Source organism: Trichechus manatus, unplaced genomic scaffold, assembly GCF_000243295.1.
Source record: "Trichechus manatus latirostris isolate Lorelei unplaced genomic scaffold, TriManLat1.0 scaffold00042, whole genome shotgun sequence".
Classification (NCBI taxonomy): domain Eukaryota; kingdom Metazoa; phylum Chordata; class Mammalia; order Sirenia; family Trichechidae; genus Trichechus; species Trichechus manatus.
In genome coordinates this window covers 6380409-6402219 of record NW_004443978.1, presented here as the reverse complement: position 1 = coordinate 6402219, position 21811 = coordinate 6380409, and the positions used below count along the sequence as shown (strand labels likewise).

Sequence of the window (21811 nt, the reverse complement as noted above, 5' to 3'; positions counted from 1 at the left end):
CTCCAAACCATGAAAAATGCTGGAAATAATCTTCCCAGTCAGTTGCTTTTCAACCTAAGGTATTTGTGGTGAAAATGAGTTCCTTTATGTGGCCTTTTGCCTTGGTTCTTTGGAAAAACAGCTTGAGAGATTTTCCCCTTAAGCCCTGCGGAGTTAGTTTTGCTCTAATTTTCTACCTCAGAAGGTTTGTCACTTTTGTCCAGGTTGATTGACATTTCCTGGGTAAGCTGTAAACACCTTGGTTGGATACTTTTTATTTAGTCCTAGGCTGCAGCCTGCCTTTATATTAGTACACACCTTGCAGGGACTGGTCAATAGGCTATGCAAATGAAGTGCCTGTGGCCTACCAAGAGGGGATTGGCAGTTCGTGTTCCTGGTGAAGAGGGCCATGCCTTGAAATTGATGAGGAGTAAGCAGCCAATCCCACAGAGGTTTTTCAGACAGAAAGAAGCAGGGAGAAGCAGAAGAAAAGAAAAGAGAGAAGAAGCAGAGAGAGAGAGGAGGCAAGGAACCTCCTAAAAGAGCTGAAACATGGGTCGAGGGCTGTAACGCTGAAGACAGCAAAAGGCCCAGAAGGCGCCTGGCAGCAGAGCCTCTGGTGACAGGTGTGGACGGGCCCTGCGGTAGAGCCAGCAGCGACAGGCCCAGAAGGGGCCTTGCAGCGGAGTCAGTGGGATGGACAGCAGGGCCGAGAGGAGCCTGTCCTCAGGGAGCAGAGAGGAGGCCTGCATGGTGGAGAAGACCGAGAGAGCTGTTCTGCACAGAAGAAGTGAGTCTGCCTATATGTTCCTGATCCTGATCCCAAGTTGTACCCTGTTACTTCTTAAATAAACTGCTTAACTGTAAGTATGGTCTGTGAGTTCTGTGTGGTCATTGCAATGGATTTTTGAACCCAGCAGAGAAGTAGAGAGTGCCATGGGAAGGATGGCTGGTGTTAGAATTGGTAAAAAAGGTTGGCGAGTGGAGATACATGTGACGTCCACCTCTTGGGAATCAGCTTGATGCTGATGGTGATTCTCATTATCCCCCTGAAGTTATACAGGTACTGTTGCTGCTGCTACTGCTGCTACTCCTGCCACCCTTTCACAGCAGTAAAGGACAATACAAGAAAATCCTCTTTCGTGTTTTTTCCATGCAAAATAAAAATGGCAGTCTTAAACTACTCCTTTACAAGGTTGTGGAAGAAGCTGGCTTGGGAGTTTTTCTGGGCTTTGTATGTCATTTGGTGATTATATGTTAAAAGGTTCTTTAACCAATCTCCTGTTTCTTCCTCACTGCCTTTTATATCTGTTGATACACTATTTGGCATAAACTACCATTTTGGTACATGGCATAGAAAGCATATATGCATTTATAATTCTTCATGCAAGCCAGCTTATACTGAATGATTCATTGTGTGACTCTCTTGACTGAGGCTACCAAACTCTGATTGTGGGTGACAAGATGTGGCATCCACATCTACTAGACTAACGATGTTTGTTACAGTTTTTCAGCATTCATAATAGAGCACTGCTTTCTGTTATGAAAGGTTGAGTTTTACATGACTGTTGATCTATAGTCATGTATAAATCAGACTCCCGTAAGAAGCAATCCTTCTTCATTACTAACACAAATTTTAAAGGGAATCTCTGCAACTTCAAGACTGTTTCTTTACCACAATCATTTTTTAAAGCCAGATAAAGAAGTCAGGGACGGTTCCTGATGTCAGTGTTGTATTCTGTTACAGTTCGTATTGCCATGTGTGCTGAGACTGTGGGTACATTGTTCAGTGCACACTGACTGTCACTGGATCGCTCTCTCTGGCCTTGGAAAAATTACCGAGTGCTTATATGACCTTTGAGAGACAGCACAGTCAGGTCTTTAAACACAGATTCTTCTTTCTCATGAATTTTAATCATGGCCTCAGCCAACCCTGTGCCCTCCTTGCCCTCCACCCCCTGTGCCCCTCAGCACCCAGGAGTTATTTCAGGAAACTCCTCTAATTGAAATATTCCTGTCTGCTTTGTGATCTCCCCTGGACCCAAGCAGTCAACTACTCAATTTGATAAACTATTCCAGAAACACAGGTTTGGAGAGAGTGATCTGCTTTTGTTTTTCACTTGCTAACAACTCTGATGTCATAGAATTATAAGGTTGACAGAGTGGAAGGGCGCTAGTAGTTACAAAATCCATAAGGCTTGTTGAACAGAGCTGTTTGGTGTGGTAGCAACCCTGACTAAACCAGGGCACTTGGCATCTATCTCTTTAATATCCTCATCTTTAAAATGGGCTGCCTGCTCCATGGCTTACGCTGAGTATTTCTGAATTCCTGCTCACAAAATGAAGCATCTTAAAAGAAAAAAATGCTGCTATCATCACTGATTTATATCAAATACTAAGTGTTCAAAGACTTTCATATGAAAGGTGTACTATTATTAGGTGATTGACCAAGTCATAATTTTAGACAACCATGAAATATTAAAATTGTATTCATGTTATTTGGGATGATTGATAAAATATTTTTGTTCATTATTGCCTTATGAAAAACACATTTTAACGTAAAAATGATTACTTAATAAATAGTTTTATTTTATATGAAATCATAAAGAGATTGTTGCTGTTAGGTGCCATCCAGTCAGTTCAGACTCATAGCGATCCTATGTACAATGGAACGAAACACTGCCCAGTCCTGCGCCATCCTCATGATCATTGTTATACTTGAGCCCATTGTTACAGCCACTGTGTCAGTCCATCTCATTGAGGGGCTTCCTCTTTTTCGCTGATCCTCAACTTTACCAAGCCTGATGTCCTTCTCCTGATAACATGTCCAAAGTATGTGAGACGAAGTCTTGCCATTATTGCTTCTAAGGAGCATTCTGGCTGTACTTATAAAAAGATTATCATTAACTTATTGTCTTAGTTATCTAGTGCTGCTATAACAGAAATACCGCAAATGGATGGCTTTAACAAAGAGAAAATTTACTCTCTCACAGTCTAAGAGGCTAGAAGTCTGGATTCAGGGTGACAGTTCCAGGGGAAGACTTTCTGTCTCTGTCAGCTCTGGGGGAAAGTTCTTGTCATCAGTCTTCCCTGGTCAAGGAATTTCTCAGCACTGGTACCCCACATCCAAAGGACGCGCTATTCTCCTGGCTGTTTTTCTTGGTGGTATGAGGTCCCCCTGTCTCTCTGCTCACTTCTCTTTTATATCTCAAAAGAGATTGACTTAAGACACAGCTAATCTTATAGATTGAGTCTTACCTCATTAACATAACTGCTGATAATTCTGCCTAATTATCATCCTAGAGGTAAGATTTACAACACATAGGAAAAATCATATCAGATGACAGAATGGTGGACAATCACACAATACTGGGAATCACGGCCTAGCCAAGTAGACAGATATTTTTAGGGGACACAATTCAATCCATGACACTTATTTTTTATTTTTCCAGGTGCAACTAATTGTCTCTATAAGTGGCTTCTTTCAGATATAATTATCCAGTTGTGCTCTCAAATACATATTGAAAAATTGAGTCAGCTTTATATTGTCTAGATTATAGTATTTGAAAATGTTTATTTTATTCTGCCTATGTTCAGAATAAAATTTGAGTTATTTATTGTTTTGTCTTCATTTAAAACTTTGGTCAACTTATCAATCTGTTGTAAATCAGTTGTAGGTAGAAAATGCTGATAAACCAAAAAAACCAAACCCATTGCTGTCATGTCAGTACCAACTCATGGCAACCCGATATGTTACAGAATAGAACTGCTCCATAGGGTTTTCTTGGCCATAATCTTTATAGAAACAGATTGCCAGGCCTTTCTTCCATGGTACCACTAATGAGTTCGAACTACCAACCTTTACAAAACCATTTGCACCACCCAGGGACTTTGCAATTTTCTAATTGGAAGTCATTTCCGGTGTATGAAACTAGTCACAGACTATTTAAAGTATATTTACTTACTATACTTTTAGTTACAGGAATATATAAATTAGCTGACATCAGACTTTGTTTTCTCTATGTGGCAGTGGTGTTCTAAAATTTTTCAGTGCAGAATAAACAAAAGAGGAAAAGAATTCCTTTAAATTCTTGGTACCACTTTTCCTAACACTCTGATATGGTGTGTTCATGTAGAGCCATGAACAAAGACTCAGCTCAAGGACAGCCATGGGTGTTACACTCCTTGCCCAATCTCTCCCGAAGTGAATCTGCATGAAAGCCTAGTTTTGCACTTTAGAGGTTGGCTCAGCTGTTCGGACAACACAAATCCTAGATTTTGTACCTCCTTCAACATCTCATTTGTTATTTAACCCCCTGAAAATCAATCAGTTTTGTCCTTTTGTGAACCAAGCAAAATAATTCTAGGAACTGGAGGACATTATGCTGAGTGTGATAAGTCAATCACAAAAGGACAAATATTGTATAAGACCTCTATTGTAAAAACCCATGAAAAAGTTCACACACAAAAAGTAACAATCTTTGTTACTAGGGATGGGAGGGGTGGGGGAGAAATACTAAATAGGCAATAGATAAGTGGTATCTTGGGTGAAGGGTGAGACAGTACACAATACTGGGGAAACCAGCACAACTTGTATAAGAAAAGGTCATGGAAGCTCCACAGACACATCCAAACTCCCTGAGGGACTGAGTTGCTGGGCAGAGGGCTGTGGGGACCATGGTCTCGGGGAACATCTAGCTCAGTTGGCATGACACAGTTTATAAAGGCAATGTTCTACATTCTACCTTGGTGAGTAGAGTCGGGGGTCTTAAAAGCCTGTGAGCAGCCATCTAAGATACTCCACTGGTCTCATCCCTTCGGGAGCAAGGGAGTGTGAAGAGAACAGGATACAAGGGAAAGATTAGTCCGAAGGACTAATGGACCACAGCTACCATGGCCTCCACCAGACTGAGTCCAGTACAGCTAGATGGTGCCCGGCTACCACCACTGACTGCTCTGCCCGGGATCACAACAGAGGGTTCTGGACAGAGCTGGAGAAGGATGTAGAGCAGAATTCTAACTCACAAAAAAAAGGCCATATTTACTGGCCTAAAGGATACTGGAGAAACCCCGAGAGTATGGCTCCCAGACACCCTTTTAGCTCAGTGGTGAATTCACTTTTGAGGTTCACTGTTCAACCCGGGAGTGGACAGCCCCATAAAACCAAATGGGACTAATGAGGCACAGCAGTCCAGGGACAAGGACTAGAAGGCAGAAGGGGACAGGAAAGCTGGTGATAGGGAACCCAAGGTTGAGTAAGGATAGTGCTGATGTGTTGTGAGGTTGTTAACCATTGTCATAGGGCAACGTGTACTGTTTAATGAGAAACTATTTTGTTGAGTAAACCATCTAAAGTGAGAATAACAGCACAATTGGAAGAGCGTAGTCGATATCACTAAACTGTGCATGTAGAAATTTTTGAAATGGTGTATCTTTGGCTATGTATATTTTCACCAAAAAAAAAACGTCAAGAAGGGAGAGGGTTGACATGTCGTGGGGTTGTTAACCAATGTCATAAAACAATATGTGTACTATTGTTTCATGAGAAACTATTTGTTCTGTAAACTTTCACCTGAAGTACAATAAAAAAATAATAATAATAATTCTAGGAAACCATAGCTAGTTCTTTTATGTCAGGACCCAAAAGGCAGTTGGCTGGGGTATTAATATTTAGAGTCTCACCTTGGCTTTGCCTCTGCAGAAAATCATGTGTATTATTCACCAGAGAGAAGCTGGTCTCTGATCATTTAATTCATCCCAACTAATTTAATTTAATCCATCCTAATTAAACTTGCTTTCAAGTTTAATTTATCCTAATTAATATGCTTCCAAGCTAGAAGCATAATTTCTTTATTCATTATGAGAAATATGCCAGCTGAATGACTGGTCAGTATATTTTCCCAGTTGGGAAATCTACTGAGAAACCAAATATAGATGCAAAGGTTGCTTCATTGACATGGAGTTAGAATGTAGAAATCAGGTGTTTTTATGACATTGTTGAGCTATGATAGTAACTAAGAAAGGCAGGTCACTAAAGAGGCTTTCTACCAAACTAGCCAGAAGCCTTAGAATCATTCGGAGATGCTTTTAAGCAAAGTATTCCAATGACTCGACCCACTTTATTAAACTCTTGGGAAAACTAGAGTTAGGTCAGGCAAAGACTGTAACAGTTGAAGTTTATTGAAGAAGATTATGAATCATACCTAGATTTTACTTTTTATCCAAATTTTTTTTATTTATATTTAATTGTAAAATTTTTCAAACGTATAGAGAAGAGAATTGTAAAATTACCCACCACTCAGATTCTACCATTGACATTTTATTGTACTTGCTTTATTGCATATCTGCCCATCCTTCCATCCATCCTTCTTACTTTTTGTACATTTCAAAGTAAGTTTCAGACATCAGTACATTTTTTAAAAACTTCGTATTTTGAAATTTTAAAAACATTCCCAAAAGCAGAAAAAACAGTATTAGGAAGCCCCATATACCCATTACTCTGATCCACCAATTGTCAACATTTTGCAAGTTGTTATGGATTGAATTATGTTCCCCCCCCCCAAAAAAAAATATGTGTTGTAAATCCTAATCTCTGCCTGTGGTTATAATCCCATTTGTGAATGGGTTGTGTTTCTTATGTTAATGAGGCAGGATTAGGGTATATTTTGAGTCACTCTATTTTAAGATATAAAAGAGATGAAATAAGCAAGTGAGAGAGGTAGAGATGGGGGAAGAGAAATGCCAAGCCACATGAAGATTGTCTAGGAGCAGAAGCCCAGAAGAGACTAGGTCTTTCCTCCAGAGTCGACAGCTCAAATTTGGACTTCTAGCCTCCTAAACTGTGAGAAAATAAATTTCTGATTGTTAAAGCCACCCACTTATGGTATTTCTGTTATAGCAGCACTAGATAACTAAGACATCAGTCTTATTTTATCTCCTTCCCTCACCCACACTTTTTTTTTCTTGACTAGTTTAAAATAGACAGCATATCATTTCACTCATAAGTCCTTGTATCTCTAACATAAAAGAATTTAACACATTACCATTTGACAAAATCAACAAAATTCCTTAATTTAGTCCTTGTCAGTTTTCCCTAATTGTCTCAAACAATGTCTTTTTACATTTTCTTTGTTTGAATCAGAATCCAATAAGGTCCACACATTACAATTAAATCTCTTTTCATTCTTTTTTGATGTTGCTCCTCAGAGTCTGTAATTTCAATTGCCCCATCTTCAAGTTTCCTGATTCTTTTATTCTGCCAGTTCGGATCTGCTGTTAATCCCCTCCAGTGGAATTTTTCATTTCAGTGTTGTATTTTCTAGCTGTAGTATTTCTGTATGGTTCTTTTTAAAAATTTCTGTCTGTTGAAATTCTCATTTTGTTCCTGTATCATTCTGATTTCCTTTAGTTCTTTGCATTTTTCTTTATCTCTTTGAGCATATTTTTAATTCCATTGTTTTAGAGTCTTTGTCTAATAAGTCCATTATCTATTCTTCCTCAGGGGCAGGTTCTGTCCCTTTATTTTATTCTTTTACATGGGACATCCTTTTTTACTTCAGTGTATGCCTTGTGATTTTTTTGTTGAAACCAGGAGATTAGACTATTATAATGCAGTAACTCTGGAGGTCAATTCTTCTGGGAGTGCAGCTGTCACTAATTTAAGACCAGGCTGCTTGTCTCAGAGTGCTGGCTGTCACACCTTTATCAGCAGTCTCCCTCTTTGGGAAAGTGGGCTGTTGCCTCTTTAACACCAGGCTACCTACCTGAGAGTGTTGGCTGTCACTGCTTTAAGACCAGGATCCCTGTCTGGGTGTGTTAGCCACTGCAGCCAGCCACACTGAGCCAGGGAGGGGGTAGTATGGTATGGACAGGTGAAAATCCAAAGCTCTCCTTCCATGTATATGTCACCTTTTTTCTTGATTCAGCATTTGCTTAGATGCTGTGAACCTCTGACTGATTGCCAGAGTTCTCAGATTATTGATTGATTCTACCAACTTCTGCTTGTGTTTTTTTTTGTTGTTTGTTTTCTTGTGGGAGGACAAGAAAGTGTAACTGCTTATGCCACCGTCTTGCTCTGCCTCTGGTGTTCTAAATTTCTTTTAATTTTATAATATTCTCTCCCTTCATTTTTCATACCATATTGATTTGTTGAAGAAGTTGGCTCATTTGTCTTGGAGAATTCACCTTCTGGATTTGGCTGATTATATCCTTGAGTTTTGTTTAACCAGTTCCTCTCTTTCCTTTATTGCCTGTAAACTGGTGGTTAGATCCAGATGTGATTACATTCTAGGCCAGTTATCTTGGCAAGACAACTTCATAGGTGGTGCTGGTACTTCTTAACGACATCTCCTCAGGAAGCACATGATATGTGATCATCCCATTGTTAGTAATGTAAAGACTGATCTTTGGATTCAGGCGCAATCTTCAGAAAATTATGGTCAATTCTAGGTTCATTCATTAATGTGGACTTACAAGATGGTCACTTTTCTAATTCAATCATTTCTTCTGCATTTATTAATTGGAAGAACTTTTCCTCACCAGTTACTTGGTAACTCTGAAATGCATTTTTTTTTTTAACCGCAAAGGCAGGATAAACGCTTGATTCTATCCCTTTATTTATCAATGTTCAGAATAACGAGTTATCCTGGCAACCTCCAAAGGTTTTTTTTAAATTTATTTTTTATTATTATTTGTTATTTTTTTAAATGAACTCATAGATTTTTATGTATTTGCCATGTTGCCATGCATTGCAGTCATTATTCTTTTTGTTACTGCAGTTGCCCCCATCTTTGGCCAGTGGGATTCCCTTCAGGGTGGCCTCTGAGTCGTTTCGACACAACTTAGTGATCTTTGATAGCTTCCTTACTTTCTGGTATGACCAGATGTTCAGAACTCATCTTGTACATTTCCTGCCCCAGACCTGAAATAGGGCATTTCTCAAAGAGGCCCTAGTTCCTTTTAGTATCTAGATAGCACAGTCCAGGCAGAAACATAGGATTACTTTGTAACTTTTTCCTACTAGTTTATTTTTTAATTATAAGTAGGCCATAGTAAAAGTATAAGAAAGAAACTGTTGTTAAGATAGAAATGTGATCTATTTCTCTCAACAGCATTTATGAGGAGCCTGACCATGCCTAAAATCGCTCTACAAGCCTTAAAAAATCCTGCTGGCCTGGCCACACCCCAGACCAATTTCAGCAGACATTTAGATATTCTATAGAATTTTGCAAAGCTCCCAGGTGGTTCAAGTGTGCTGACAAGGCTAAGCATGTTCGTCCAGCAGTGAAACTTACCTTATGCCATGGAATTCTAACTGCAAACCAAATAACTAGGATAAAGAATCACTTGGGCACTAGCCATACAAACAGTGAAGTGCAGCAGGCAACACAGAATGACTATTAGGTGGAAAATATGCTTATTTTAAAGGTAGATATCAAAGATCACTTACATAGGTATTAAATTTTAGAAACATCCAAACAATATCTGTTATTGTTGAGGATTTTTTTTTTTTTAATCACACCCAGTATATGAAGAATGGTTTGTTACCATGGATGGCATGGGGGGACAGGTGAGCTTCCAAGATAAGATAGCTTGCCTGTGCTGTTACAGGGCCCTTGCTGGTGTCCAGCAAATTCCAGCAGTCTTGGTTATACATGTTTTAAAGGACAGCAACTCTTTCAGCATATAAAATTGTAAAAACACAAAAGTATCAATTATATATCTCATTATTTGATCCACAGGACAGATAAAAACCAAGAGAATACAGAATATGTTTAAAAACAAAACCCATTGCTGTCGAGTCGATTCCAACTAGGGCTCCCTAAAATCTAGCTTTAATCATTGTGTTCTCTTGGATTAGGATAACTAGACTTGTGGTAAATTTCATGTGGCTACACAGACATACACAAATGAGTGTGTGTAAAAACTGGTGAAATCAAAGTGAGAGCTGTAGTTGAGTTGATTGTATTGTATCAATGTCAAGTTTCCTGCTTTTAATAATGTACTGTAGTTATAGAAGATTTTATCAGTGGGGGTACTAGGTAGCGGGTACACAGGATCCTCTGTACTATTTTTGTAACTTCTTGCGAGTCTAAAATTATTTCAAAATAAAAAAGAAGATACCTGGACTCTGGAAAATCCCTTTGTTTAGAATATCTTAGGTTCCAGCCATTTCTGCATTCACTATCTTTAGTAACTTGATTATGGAGCTCTTTAAAAATATGTATGGCTGCTAACCAAAAGGTTGGCAGTTCAAGTCCACCGGCCACTCCTTGGAAACCCTATGGGGCAGTTCTACTCTGTCCTATAGGGTCTCTGAGTTGGAATCGACTCACTGACAATAGGTTTGGGCTTGGGTTCTAAAAATATGTATGTCTCATTGGTAACCAAATATTATAAATTTGTATTGTGTCCACTGTTTCTGTCTTATAGATCTGAACAACCACCACACTCAGACTTACTGAGGGCACAATTGAGTCAGCATGTCACTATCTTGAACGAACAAGATAGTTCTCTCACAGAAGAGATAGCTAAGCCCTTTGAAGTTTCCACAGTAAGAAATGAGCACCAGAGGATGAAGGTTAGTCTTTTTTTTTTTTTTTTAATAAGTTTCAAGTTGTAGAAGTTATTAATTTGAGGTAATAGTTGTGTTCTTAAGAATAATTAACATATTTGAATAAAAAAGGTAATGGTAAGGAAAGTAATGATAAGTGAGATTTGGTTTTGGGGGCTTTGTTGTTTTAACTTTCTGATCTCAGGCTTTTTGAATAACGTGTTTTGTATAGGAATCCCAATTCCTGACATTGTTAATTCAGGTCCTGGAGCTAACCTAATTAAACATATCTACCACAACATTTTCTAAGGAACTTATAAACATCATGTAACAGTTTGGTTTTCTGTCTCCACTCCATACTTTAAAAATACTATATATCATGTCAGTTCAGCAAATATATATTAATCTGTTACTGTACACTGGTACCAGTGTACCAGAAAAGAGATAAATAAAATGTGACCCCTCCTTCTGGAAATAATGATGTCATTTGGCATTGTGGGATGAGCGTAGTAAGAAAATGTCTAAGAACATGGACCTTCAGGTAAGGCGGTGAGCCATCTGGAGGAGCCATGAGGACAGACTTTGGGATGGAGGAGAGGGAAGAGGCATGCCAGGGGACCATCAAAAGATTGACAGGATTTTGACAGGCTAAGAGCCCTGGTGGCACAGTGGTTGAGCACTTGGCTGCTAACCAAAAGGTTGGCAGTTTGAACCCACCAGCTGCCCTGCGGGGAGAAAGATGTAGCACTCTGCTTCCATAAAGATTACAGCCGTTAAAACCCTGTGGGCAGTTCTACTCTGTCCTTTTGGGTCGATATGAGTCAAAATCGACTTGACGGCAGTGGGTAAGAGTGCAGGGTGAAGGGCAAGGGCAACTGGAAAGGGCTGTTGTGGGCAAAAGAACAGGCTGGGAAACCTCACACATATCCCGGAAACAGGGCTACAGGGCAGGGCTCAGGTCTGGGGGTGCCCCGTGGTTATGAGATGAAGCCCAAGAGGTAGTCAGGGCTATGCTGCACAGAGTTTTTATCCCTATACCAGGAAGTTTGTGTTTTAATTTAATAGATTCTGGAAATCATTGAGCTTTTAGAACAGGGCTATAAGATGATTTCTGCAGTATCTTAGAGAATTCCTTCTGTTTGGGTTGGGACAGACAGTGGAGGAGGGAACACCGCAGTGGTTCAGACAAGCGGTTAGGAGCAGGTGCAGAGGGGGAGTTTGAAGATGATGAACAAGAACTGATGGGACAAATTCCCAAGGAAAGCACAAGGGGTGAACACAGAAGCCCAGATCTAGAGCTTTCCCATTCCAGTACCCATCATTCATGAGAGAAGCCATATTCAGAGAGATGGTCTCTCTTTTAAGTTCAATGTCTTATGGATTCATCTTGTTTCAAAATATATTTTTTATTCTTATATGTTGTCTTAGTTATCTAGTGCTGCTATAAAAGAAATACCACAAGTGGATGGTTTTAACAAAGAGAAGTTTATTCCCTTACAGTAAAGTAGGCTAAAAGTCCAAATTCAGGGTGTCAGCTCCAGGGGAAGGCTTTCTCTCTCTGTTGGCCTTCTCATCAGTGTTCCCCTGGACTAGGAGCTTCTCAGCACAGGGACCCCCGGCCAAAGGACGCACTGCTCCTGGCACTGCTTTCTTGATGATATAAGGTCCCCCTCATCTGTCTGCTCACTTATGTCTTTTTTATCCCAAGAGATTGCCCCAGGACATAGTCCAATCTTGTAGATTGAGTCCTGCCTCACTAACACAACTGCCACCCATCCTCCCTCATTAACATCGTAGAGGCAGGATTTACAACATACGGGAAGATCACACGATACCTGGAATAATGGCCCAGCCAAACTGATAGACACATTTTTGGGGGGACATAATTCAATCCATGACATATGTAATACACTGTTTTCTGGCTTTGATTTTTTAAAATAACATTATGTTTTCGGTGAAAGTTTACACAGCAGTTTAGGTGCCTGTTCAACAGTTCCTACACAGATTGTTTGGTGACATTGGTTACATTCTTCATGATGTGTGAACTTTCTCATTATTTCTGTTCTGTTTTGTTTCCATTAATTTAGTTTCCCTATGCCCTTACACTCTCATCTTTGTTTCAAAGTAATTGTTGATCGTTTAATCTCATGTACATGATTTTTTTTTTAATTTTGTTATTGTATTTTAGGTGAAGGTTTACAGAACAAACAGTTTCTCATTAAACAGTACCCATATTGCCGTATGACAATGGTTAACAACCACAACCCCACAGCATGTCAACACTGTCCTTACTCAAACTTGGGTTCCCTGTCACCAGCTTTCCTGTCCTCTTCTGCCTTCTAGTCATTGTCCCTGGACTGCTGTGCCTCCTTAGTCCCGTTTTGTTTTATGGGACTGTCCAGTCCCCAGCTGAACGGTGAACCTCGGTAGTGACTTCACCACTGAGCTAAAAGGGTGTCCGGGGGCATACTCTTGGGGTTTTTTCAGTCTCTGTCAGGCCAGTAAATCTTGTCTTTTTTGTGTGTGTTAGAATTTTGTTCTACATCCTTCTCCAGCTCTGTTCAGAACCCTCTGTTGTGATCCTGGTCAGAGCAGTCAGTGGTGATAGCCACGCACCATCTAGCTGTACTGGACTCAGTCTTTTGGAGGCCTTGGTAGCTGTGGTCCATTAGTCCTTTGGACCAATCTTTTCCTTGTATTCTGTTCTCTTCACTCTCCCTTGCTCCCGAAGGGGTGAGACCAGTGGGGTATCTTAGGTGGCTGCTCACGGGCTTTTAAGACCCCAGACACTACTCACTAAAGTAGAATGTAGAACATTGTCTTTCTAAACTGTGTTATGCCAGTTGAGCTAGATGTTGCCTGAGACCATGGTCCCCACAGCCCTCTGCCCAACAATTCAGTCCCTCAGGGAGTTTGGATGTGTCTATGGAGCTTCCATGACCTTTCCTTGTACAAGTTGTGCTGGCTTCCCCAGTATTGTGTGCTGTCTTACCCTTCACCAAAGTTACCACTTATCTATTATTACTTGGTATTGCCTTGCCTTCCTCTCCATTAGAAGGTTCTATACCTACACCATTTATTCCCTCTTTTATTGTTCTGATGTTGTTGTCATTTACAGATTAACTGCTCTGATTCCCTGTTGTATTTCTTTTGGTTTTGGATAGTCCTTGAGTGTTCATTTACTGGATTGGTCTCTGGCTGGTATGATCTACATCCTAGATTCAGCCTGTGAGCTGATGGTGTTTGTTCTCAGATCGAAGGAGTCCCTTCAATAAGTCTTGTAAGTTTGGTTTGGTTTTTACACAGTCCCTTAATTTCTGTTTATCTGGAAATGACCTAATTTCACCATCATGTTTGGGTGAGAGTTTTACAGGATATATTATTCTTGGCTGGCAATTTTTTTCTTTCAAGGTTTTATATATGTCATCCCATTGCCTTCTTGCCTGCATGGTTTCTGCCAGGTAATCTGAGCTTAGTCTTATTGTTTCTCATCTGTATGTGACTTTTTGTTTTTCTTGAGCTGCTCTCAGGATTCTTTGTCTTTGGTTTTGGCGAGTTGTGATTATGATATGCCTTGGTGATTTTCTTTTTGGGGTCTGTGCTGTATGGGGTTTGTTGGGCTTCTTGGATGGCCAGCTTTTCATCTTTCATGATATTGGGGATGTTTTCTGTCAGCAGTTCTTCAATGATCCTCTCTGTGTTTTCTGTTGTCTCCCCCTGTTCTGGAACTCCAATCACTCGTACATTTTTGCTTTTGATTGTATCCCACATAATTCTCAGGTCTCTTCATTTTTCTTCTTTCTTTTTTCTGATTTTTCCTCAAACAGAGTTGTATCCAAGTGTTTGTCTTCACTTTCACTGATCCTGTCTTCCACCATTTCAAACCTGCTCCTCAGCTCTTCTGTGACACTATTTCTGAAATCTTGTTGTTTATCTTTTGGATTTCTAATTGTTGTTTTTGTATGATTTCTAGTTGTGAATTTATTTTGGCATTTTGTTCCTGCATTATTTTCCTGAATTATTCCATCTTTTTGTTGGTATTTTCCATGAATTTGTCTGCCTTTTCCATGAATTTGTCTATTTTTTCCTCATTTTTGTCTGCTTTTTGCTTCAACTCTTGGACAGCTCTGACTATTAGAGATTTAAATTCCCTATCGGGTAGTTCTAGTGCCTTTTCTTCTACTGGAAAGAGTCATCTGTTGTTTTATTTTGGACGCCTAGTGGAACCATCCTGTCCTGTTTTTGTAAATGTTTTGATATTGTCTGCTGTCTTCGGGAGCATTTGGTAGTTATTTTTCTCATTTATTGACTGTAGATTTGTTTGTTTCATCCTATTGTTTTATTTGGCTATCTCTGAGCAGGCGGGCTGTGTGTTCTTTGTTGTTTGCTCATCTGTGGGCACAATATTTTTCACCTCCTTCTCCAGTTGGCAGGGTCAATCGCTCAGATATGGAACAGCAGGGCAGGTCTAGCTGAAGAGGAGTTGCCGGGATGGGTTGTTTGTGGCACTTACTACAGCCACCAGGGCAGGCCAGTAATCAGTGGAGGGCAAGTTCCGGTAGGCTGTGCCGTGCTGCTTGGTGGTGTGATGTTCAGCACACAGTGCAGGTAGGCAGGATGGAGAAGGGAGATTGTGGTGTGTGGAGCTAAGATGGATATGGGAGATAGGAGAGAGGAACAGGGGCCAAAAACATACAAACAAACAAAAAAGAGTGCTAGGGGAGCTTCCCATTGGAGTGGAGAGATGAGCGACTATGAAATGGAGGGGAAAAAAAGGGAGAAAAAGAGGGAAAAAATGAATAAATAAAAATTAGAAAGCAAAAAGAAAAGCTCCCAGGGATCCCACCAGTGTGGCTGTGAGGTCTGGGGAAGTTGCTCTCAGGCCATGAAGTGCAGCCTGGCTAGAAGGGGTAGAGGTGTCACTCGGCGCCAGGTATTCAGAGGACAGGAAGAGAAAGAAAGTATAGAGAGAAAAGAAACTGAGTAATGAAGAAAGACAAAAAGGGAGAAAGAGGGAAAAGAAAACAAAACAAACAAATTTAAAAAAAAGAACAAGAAAAAACCAAAAGAAACCATGGGAAAAAAAGCAAGAAGACAGAAATGTGCTCAGGGATCCCTCTGCACGTCTGCTCCAACTGAGGGGGTAGGTCCCAAGCTGCATAGTACTGCCTGGCTAGAACGGGCTCCCAATTCGAGAAAAGAAAAAGAAAACAAACAAAAAAAAGCCCCAGGATGCCACCAGCATGGCAGCATGGGCCGGAAAGTAGTCTCACATTCGAGCAGCGTTTCACAGCCTTTCAGGAAGAAGCAAAGATGGTGCACGGAGCCAGGTATTTGAGAGAAGGGAGGGGAAGGTGGTGAGAGGTAAGGAAGAAATCTATAGAGCGGAAGAAAGCAACACCAGCAGCCAACAAAATGGCACTTAGGGAGCCAGCCAGTGCGGGTGGGTGGAATCCAGGTGACATCGGTGTGAAGCCGGTGCTTCCCAGCCAAGAGACTGTGGCCACAGGAAGCAGAGGAGGCCGAGTGTGAGTGAAGGAGGGTGGGAAAGAGTATATTGCTAGTTACTGGTTGTTCTGTCTCCTGCTGGAAGCTCCGTGGAGCTACTTTCTTGTACCTGCTGTTTGCTGGTCTCTGATTGGGGTCCAAGATGGCGGATCCATGTTGTGTTAGCTGATAGGGGACCTCTGCATGTATCTCTCCTCGCTCTCTGTTCTCTGTCAGTTTCTTATTCCATGCAGTGCTTAGCTGAGTTCTTTATCTCTTCATCTGATGCTTAGAGTTTCAGGATTGCCATTTTGTCTGTTTGGCTTAGTTTTTTTGGATCTTTGCTGTGGAGGGACGGCGTGGTGCTTCTGCCTATACCGCCATGTTGCCCGAAAGTCTCTCATATACATGATGTTTTAAAGAGCACAGAACTTACAGGTGATATTCATTATTTTTTTAGTCAATTTGTTATCTAGCTACATCTAGCTCAAGGGTTAGTTTCGGTTCAAGATTTGAAGAGTATCTCAGGGCAGTAGTCTTGGGGAGTCCTCTAGTCTTATCTAGTCCAGTTGGTCTGGTTTTATTTTGTTTTTTAGGAATTTGAGGTTCTGTTCCACATTTTTCTGCCATTCTATCAGTGTCCATCTATTGTGGTCCTGATTAGACAGGTCAGTAGTGGTAGCTGGGCACCGTCTAGTTCTTCTGGTCTCAGGGTAAATGAGGCTGTTATTCATATAGAGTATTTGTCCTGTAGATGGTTTCTTTTTGCCTTTGGTTTCCTTCTTTCTCTTTTGCTCGGGATGAGTAGAGACTAATAGTTGTATCTTAGATGGCTGCTCTGGCTTTGATTTTTTTTTTTTTAAGTTTTTATTTTTTCATGCACATAGTGCAAATATTCCACACGTGCTCCTCCCGGAGGCAAGTTTCACTGCCACTGTCTTGTATCACATGCCTGTGTTTCTGTATGATCCAGAACTCTGCCATCACCCCTCAAGCCTTTTCAGAGCACCTCAATCCTCTCCAAGCCCCGCTTTTCTTACCTCTTCAATTAAAATAGATTATAAGGACTTTTTTTAGGCATTTCAAATACATGTACATACAGTGATGTAATGAACCCACCAATCCCATGCCCAGCAACCCAAATTCACATTTGTTACTGTTGCACTACATTTGTTTCAGACTGCCTCATCCTCTCTCTCTCCCCCTCCCACCCTCTCTTTCTTCTTCCTCCTCCTTTCCTCTCTTTCTCCCACTGCCTTCTCTTCCTCCTCCTGCTCTTTCCCTCCCCCTTTTCTCCCCTCTCCTCTTTCTCCTCTAACTCCCTTCTCCTTTTCCTTCTTCAGAAGGAAAATGCTGATACAACCCAGTGGGCCTCTCACCACTCCCATGCAGCTGTCAGATAGACTTTTATGTATTCTTCCTGCTCCTGTTTTCATGTACTATGTTATGTGTGACTCCATATACAACCTAGCGTTCTGTTTTGTTTGAGGTGTGATGCTGTATGTGTGAATTTTTAAAAGTGTGTTTTAAGAAGACCAGAACTTTTGTCTTTTAGAGCCATCTATGTTGATAAATGTAGACCTTAAGAAGGATTCTGTTTTCAGGTTTCATTTTTATTTTCTTAAGTACTGCTTTGTGAAAACATTGTTTCCATTCTTTTCCACTGCAAGTACATCACATCTCGGCCGTGTTGGGGGTGAGGTAAGTGTTGGTGACTGCCTTTTGCTATCTAATCATCTCCTTTTTAAAAACGTATAAAAGTATGTTTGTATTAGCAAACATATTACAAGTTCAAAACAGCCAGTGTACTCATAATTTTTCAAATAATGACTTCGGTATTAATTGGGTACTGTATAACTAACAACTAATGAAACAAATTATATCCTGCCTCCTCTACTAGGCTTTTTGTTCCCTTTTGAATCCTAGTGATCTCATCTAATCATAAAAATTACCAATAAATTAATGACAAAATCTAACCTTAAAAATGGACATAAGTAGGAGGTTTCTCAGACGACTAGGTTGTGACTGCAGAAGTGCACAGCCTCAGAGAAAAATGTCACCGACATGGTACGGGCAAGGCAAGCCTTGTGAACTTCAGAACAAAATGCTTTTGTGGGTACTAGGACTGTTTAGGTTCACACATCGTCCTTTAGTGATTAAAAACAAAAAACGAAACCCACTGCCATCGAATCATTTCTGACTCATAGCGACCCTATAGGACAGAGTAGAACTCTCCCATAGGGTTTCCGAGGAGCGGCTCGTTGATCCGAACTGCTGACCTTTTGGGTAGCAGCCGAGTTCTTAACCACTAGACACCGGGCCTCCATTTAGTGATTAGCGAAATAAAATACTTTCGAGTTTTTTTGTGTATTGAAACAACGTACACATTTAGTAAATACTATGGGTTAAATATCTCTCTTTAGACAAAATCTTGAAAGTAAAGATTTTTCAAAATTTAAGAAAGTGCTGCTAGAAATTACTGGGTTAAGAGTCTGATGAAACTCAGTAATATTTACTTTCATCTCTTGGGTAAATGGCTAATTAAACAGCCACATATAAATGATGTTTACCTGTGGGTCCCTATGCTGTCAGCTGGAGTCAATCCTGTCGCTTGAGTAAATACATCATTAAAGCTGCAGAAACCTGGATTATGTCCCCTTGAGACCAGATAAGATCCACAGCGCCTGAGTAATCTGTTAGGTAATTACATAATTGAGCAGCATGCTTTTAAGTCAGAAAAACTTGTCATTACTGTATGTGTAAAAAGATGAGTTGGGTGCTTACCATTAATACGCAAAGTTCCGTAGTGTTCCTTTTTGTCCAAGTGATGTCTATTTCTGTGGTCGAGAACTTCTCCAGGCCCAGCAGAGCAGCATTTGCTGGCCTTACTCAGAGAGCTGATTGAGCCCTGCTCCCCTCCTCCCCTGCCACACACCTCGATTTTATTCACCAGAAAGACATGTGATTGGTCATAGAAACTCTTCACCTTTCTCACTAAAATGATGGACTGTTTTCTTGTTCTTATCTCTTGAATACTTGTTTGCTGACTCCTACAAATACTTTCCTCTTTCTTTTAATTGCTCCATAGAGAACCTCGCCTTCCTCTGCTATAACTAGATATAACTAAAGTGCTCATTTCTCTTTAAACAATGAAAAATTATTCCTGGTGTCCAAGAGGAAGGTTCTTGAGGAAGAGTCAATTAAATCTGTGTATTAGAGGGAAATACAGTCTGCTGTTGTCAGCATCGGTGGTTTTTAATTCTGTTGCTTTACTGTATCTGTATTAATAGCACTGGGTTACATGTAGAAGGGAGTTTAATTTCACAAAATGCTTTCGCATTCATTTTCTCTTTGTACCACCCATCACAGAATTGGGATTCCTTTAGAGCTAGCATATGTTTTCTTTAAAAAACAAGCAGAAAAGAAAGCTTAGACTATTAAGACAAACAAGAAGAAAAGGAAAGTTGCCCATTATCCTACTATCCATATATAACCCTATTGACATTGTGGTGTATGGTTTTTAATATTTAATATATTTACAAACATGGGTTGTACTGTTTGTGTACATAACCTGTCGTTTAGGGAACTTCCTTCCTTATCATTACATACTCTTCCACATCATCTCAAAGAGCTGTTCAGCAGCCCCTGAGTGATATTGCATTGCCTCTTTAGTTCCTGCTATTGAACAGCTGAGTTCTAATTTTTCCTGTAGTAAAAAAAGTTTCAAAGTACATCTGTGCAGTCAGTTTTACAAACATCCATGATAGTGCCTTAGAATGAATTCCTACATGTAGAGTTATTAGATCAAAAGGTATGCATATTGTTTTAGTGTTTGCTGTGAATTGCCTGATCTCATTCTGGAAGGCTATCGGACTTACCAGTAATGGATGAAAATATCATTTCTCTGAGCTGTTTATGAAACAATACTATCAGGGTTTTGTTTGTTTTTCTTTTGCCAATTTGAGAGGTAAAAAGACATCCAATTTTTTTTTTGTTCATCTGACCTTTTTATTACAATTGAGGTCAAACTTTTTTCCTACCTATTTTTCATCCATTTGTATTTCTTCTTTTATAATTTGCCAGTTCATGTTCTTTGTTCATTTTTCTATTAGGTAAGTAATATTTTCCTTGTTGACTTGTAAGTACTCTTTCTATATAAATTTGTATAATTTGTTGTAATATTTTTAACAATTTGATTTTTACCTTTTGTTTTTCTTAATGGTGTTTTAGATACAAATCTTTTCCATTAATATCTTCACCCATCTGTTTATACGTTTGAATATCACAATTGATAAGCTTCTGAGTATAAACTAAGAGCCAGCCTAGGTGACTCTTGGGGCTCTAGACATAGCAGGATTGATACTGAAACTGGAATTAGGCAAAAATTCTAGCAGAGGTGATGCCAAGACAACGGAGTAGTCAGGCACTTCCAGTGGTCCCTCTTACAACAAGGACTCGAAAAAACAAGTGAATCGATTATATATGACAGTCGAGGAGCCCTGAACATCAAAGGCAAAGTTGAGGAATCAGACTGAGTGGCAGGGGGAGGGAGAGATGGTTCAGAAGCAGTGAGGAGTTGCCGGACCTGACCAGGAGCCAGTGCTCTGCGGGCGGATTGGCCGGCATGCACAATGAGGCAGGCATTTGGGACGCGTTTTCCACGTTGGGAGACACCGAGCGGCCGAGAGTCTGCTCAGGCCTCCAGAGCCAGTGAAAGTAGTGTTCGGTTGGCAAAAGATAAGTACGTGCGTTTAACCTACTGCGCGGGTCAGACAACACCCCGTTTAGGAAGAACCTCTCTCACATTTACCTGCTGCCTCCCTGCTCTTTAGGAAGAACCTCTCTCACATTTACCTGCTCACTCCCCGCTCTGCGCAGGTCCTGGGGCCGGCTTCATCAATTTCCCTGTCCTCTGGGCCAGAAGTAGGGATGACATATGTAAAGCCTTGAAGGAGAAAAATGCCAGCCAACAGTTATAGATCCAGCAAAACTATCACTCAAATAAGATGGTGAAATTAGGACATTTCCAGATAAACAGAAGTTTAGGGAATTTGCAAAAACCACACCAAAATGATAAGAAATGCTAAAGGGAGTCCTCTGGTTAGAAAATCACTAACATCAGATAACAACCCAAGACTAGAACACAGAACAGAGCAACTAGGTACAAACCCAGATAGGGAAGTCACAAAAATAAATCAAAGTTAAAACACTGAAAATAGGGAAACAGAGACGTCAGTATGTAAAAGATGACAACGTTAAAACAAAAAAGGGGGACTAAAAAATGTAGTCATAGATCTTTCATATGGAGAGAAAGTCAAGGCAATATAAATAAATAAAAGATTGTTTTAAACTTACAAAATGGGGGTAAATATTACGGTAACCACAAAGGAAACTAACAATCCTACACATCAAAATGAAAAACAAAAAAAACATAAAGAGTCAGCAGATACAAAATCAACAACAATGAAAAAGATGAAAAGAAAATACAAAAAGAAAAATGACTCAGCACAGAAAATTAAGTGCAACAAAGAAACTGTCAACAACACACAAAAAAAGACATCAAAATCACAGCAGTAAATGCATACCTATCAATAATTATGCTGAATGTAAATGGGCTAAGCTCACCAATAAAGAGACAGAGAGTGGCAGAGTGGATTAAAAAACACTATCCATCTATATGCTGCCTACAAGAGACACACCTTAGACTTAAAGACGCAAACAAACTAAAACTCAAAGGATGGAAAAAAATATATCAAGCAAACAACACTCAAAAAAGAGCAGGAGTGGCAATAT

At 40.1% G+C, this 21811-nt stretch overlaps 1 protein-coding gene across 3 annotated transcripts in view; it reads left to right on the top strand.

Annotated features, from left to right (window-relative positions):
• The window catches only part of KIZ (kizuna centrosomal protein), a 176680-nt gene that overhangs the window by 106368 nt on the left and 48501 nt on the right, over nt 1-21811 (top strand). For all 3 annotated transcript variants that reach the window (XR_002824100.1, XM_012555584.2, XM_023731397.1), the window contains one exon: nt 10411-10558. Coding sequence is in view for 2 of the 3 variants with exons in the window: in XM_012555584.2 (XP_012411038.1) it covers nt 10411-10558 (148 nt within the window). In the remaining variant the exon portion in view is untranslated. The remainder of the gene's footprint in view (nt 1-10410; nt 10559-21811) is intronic.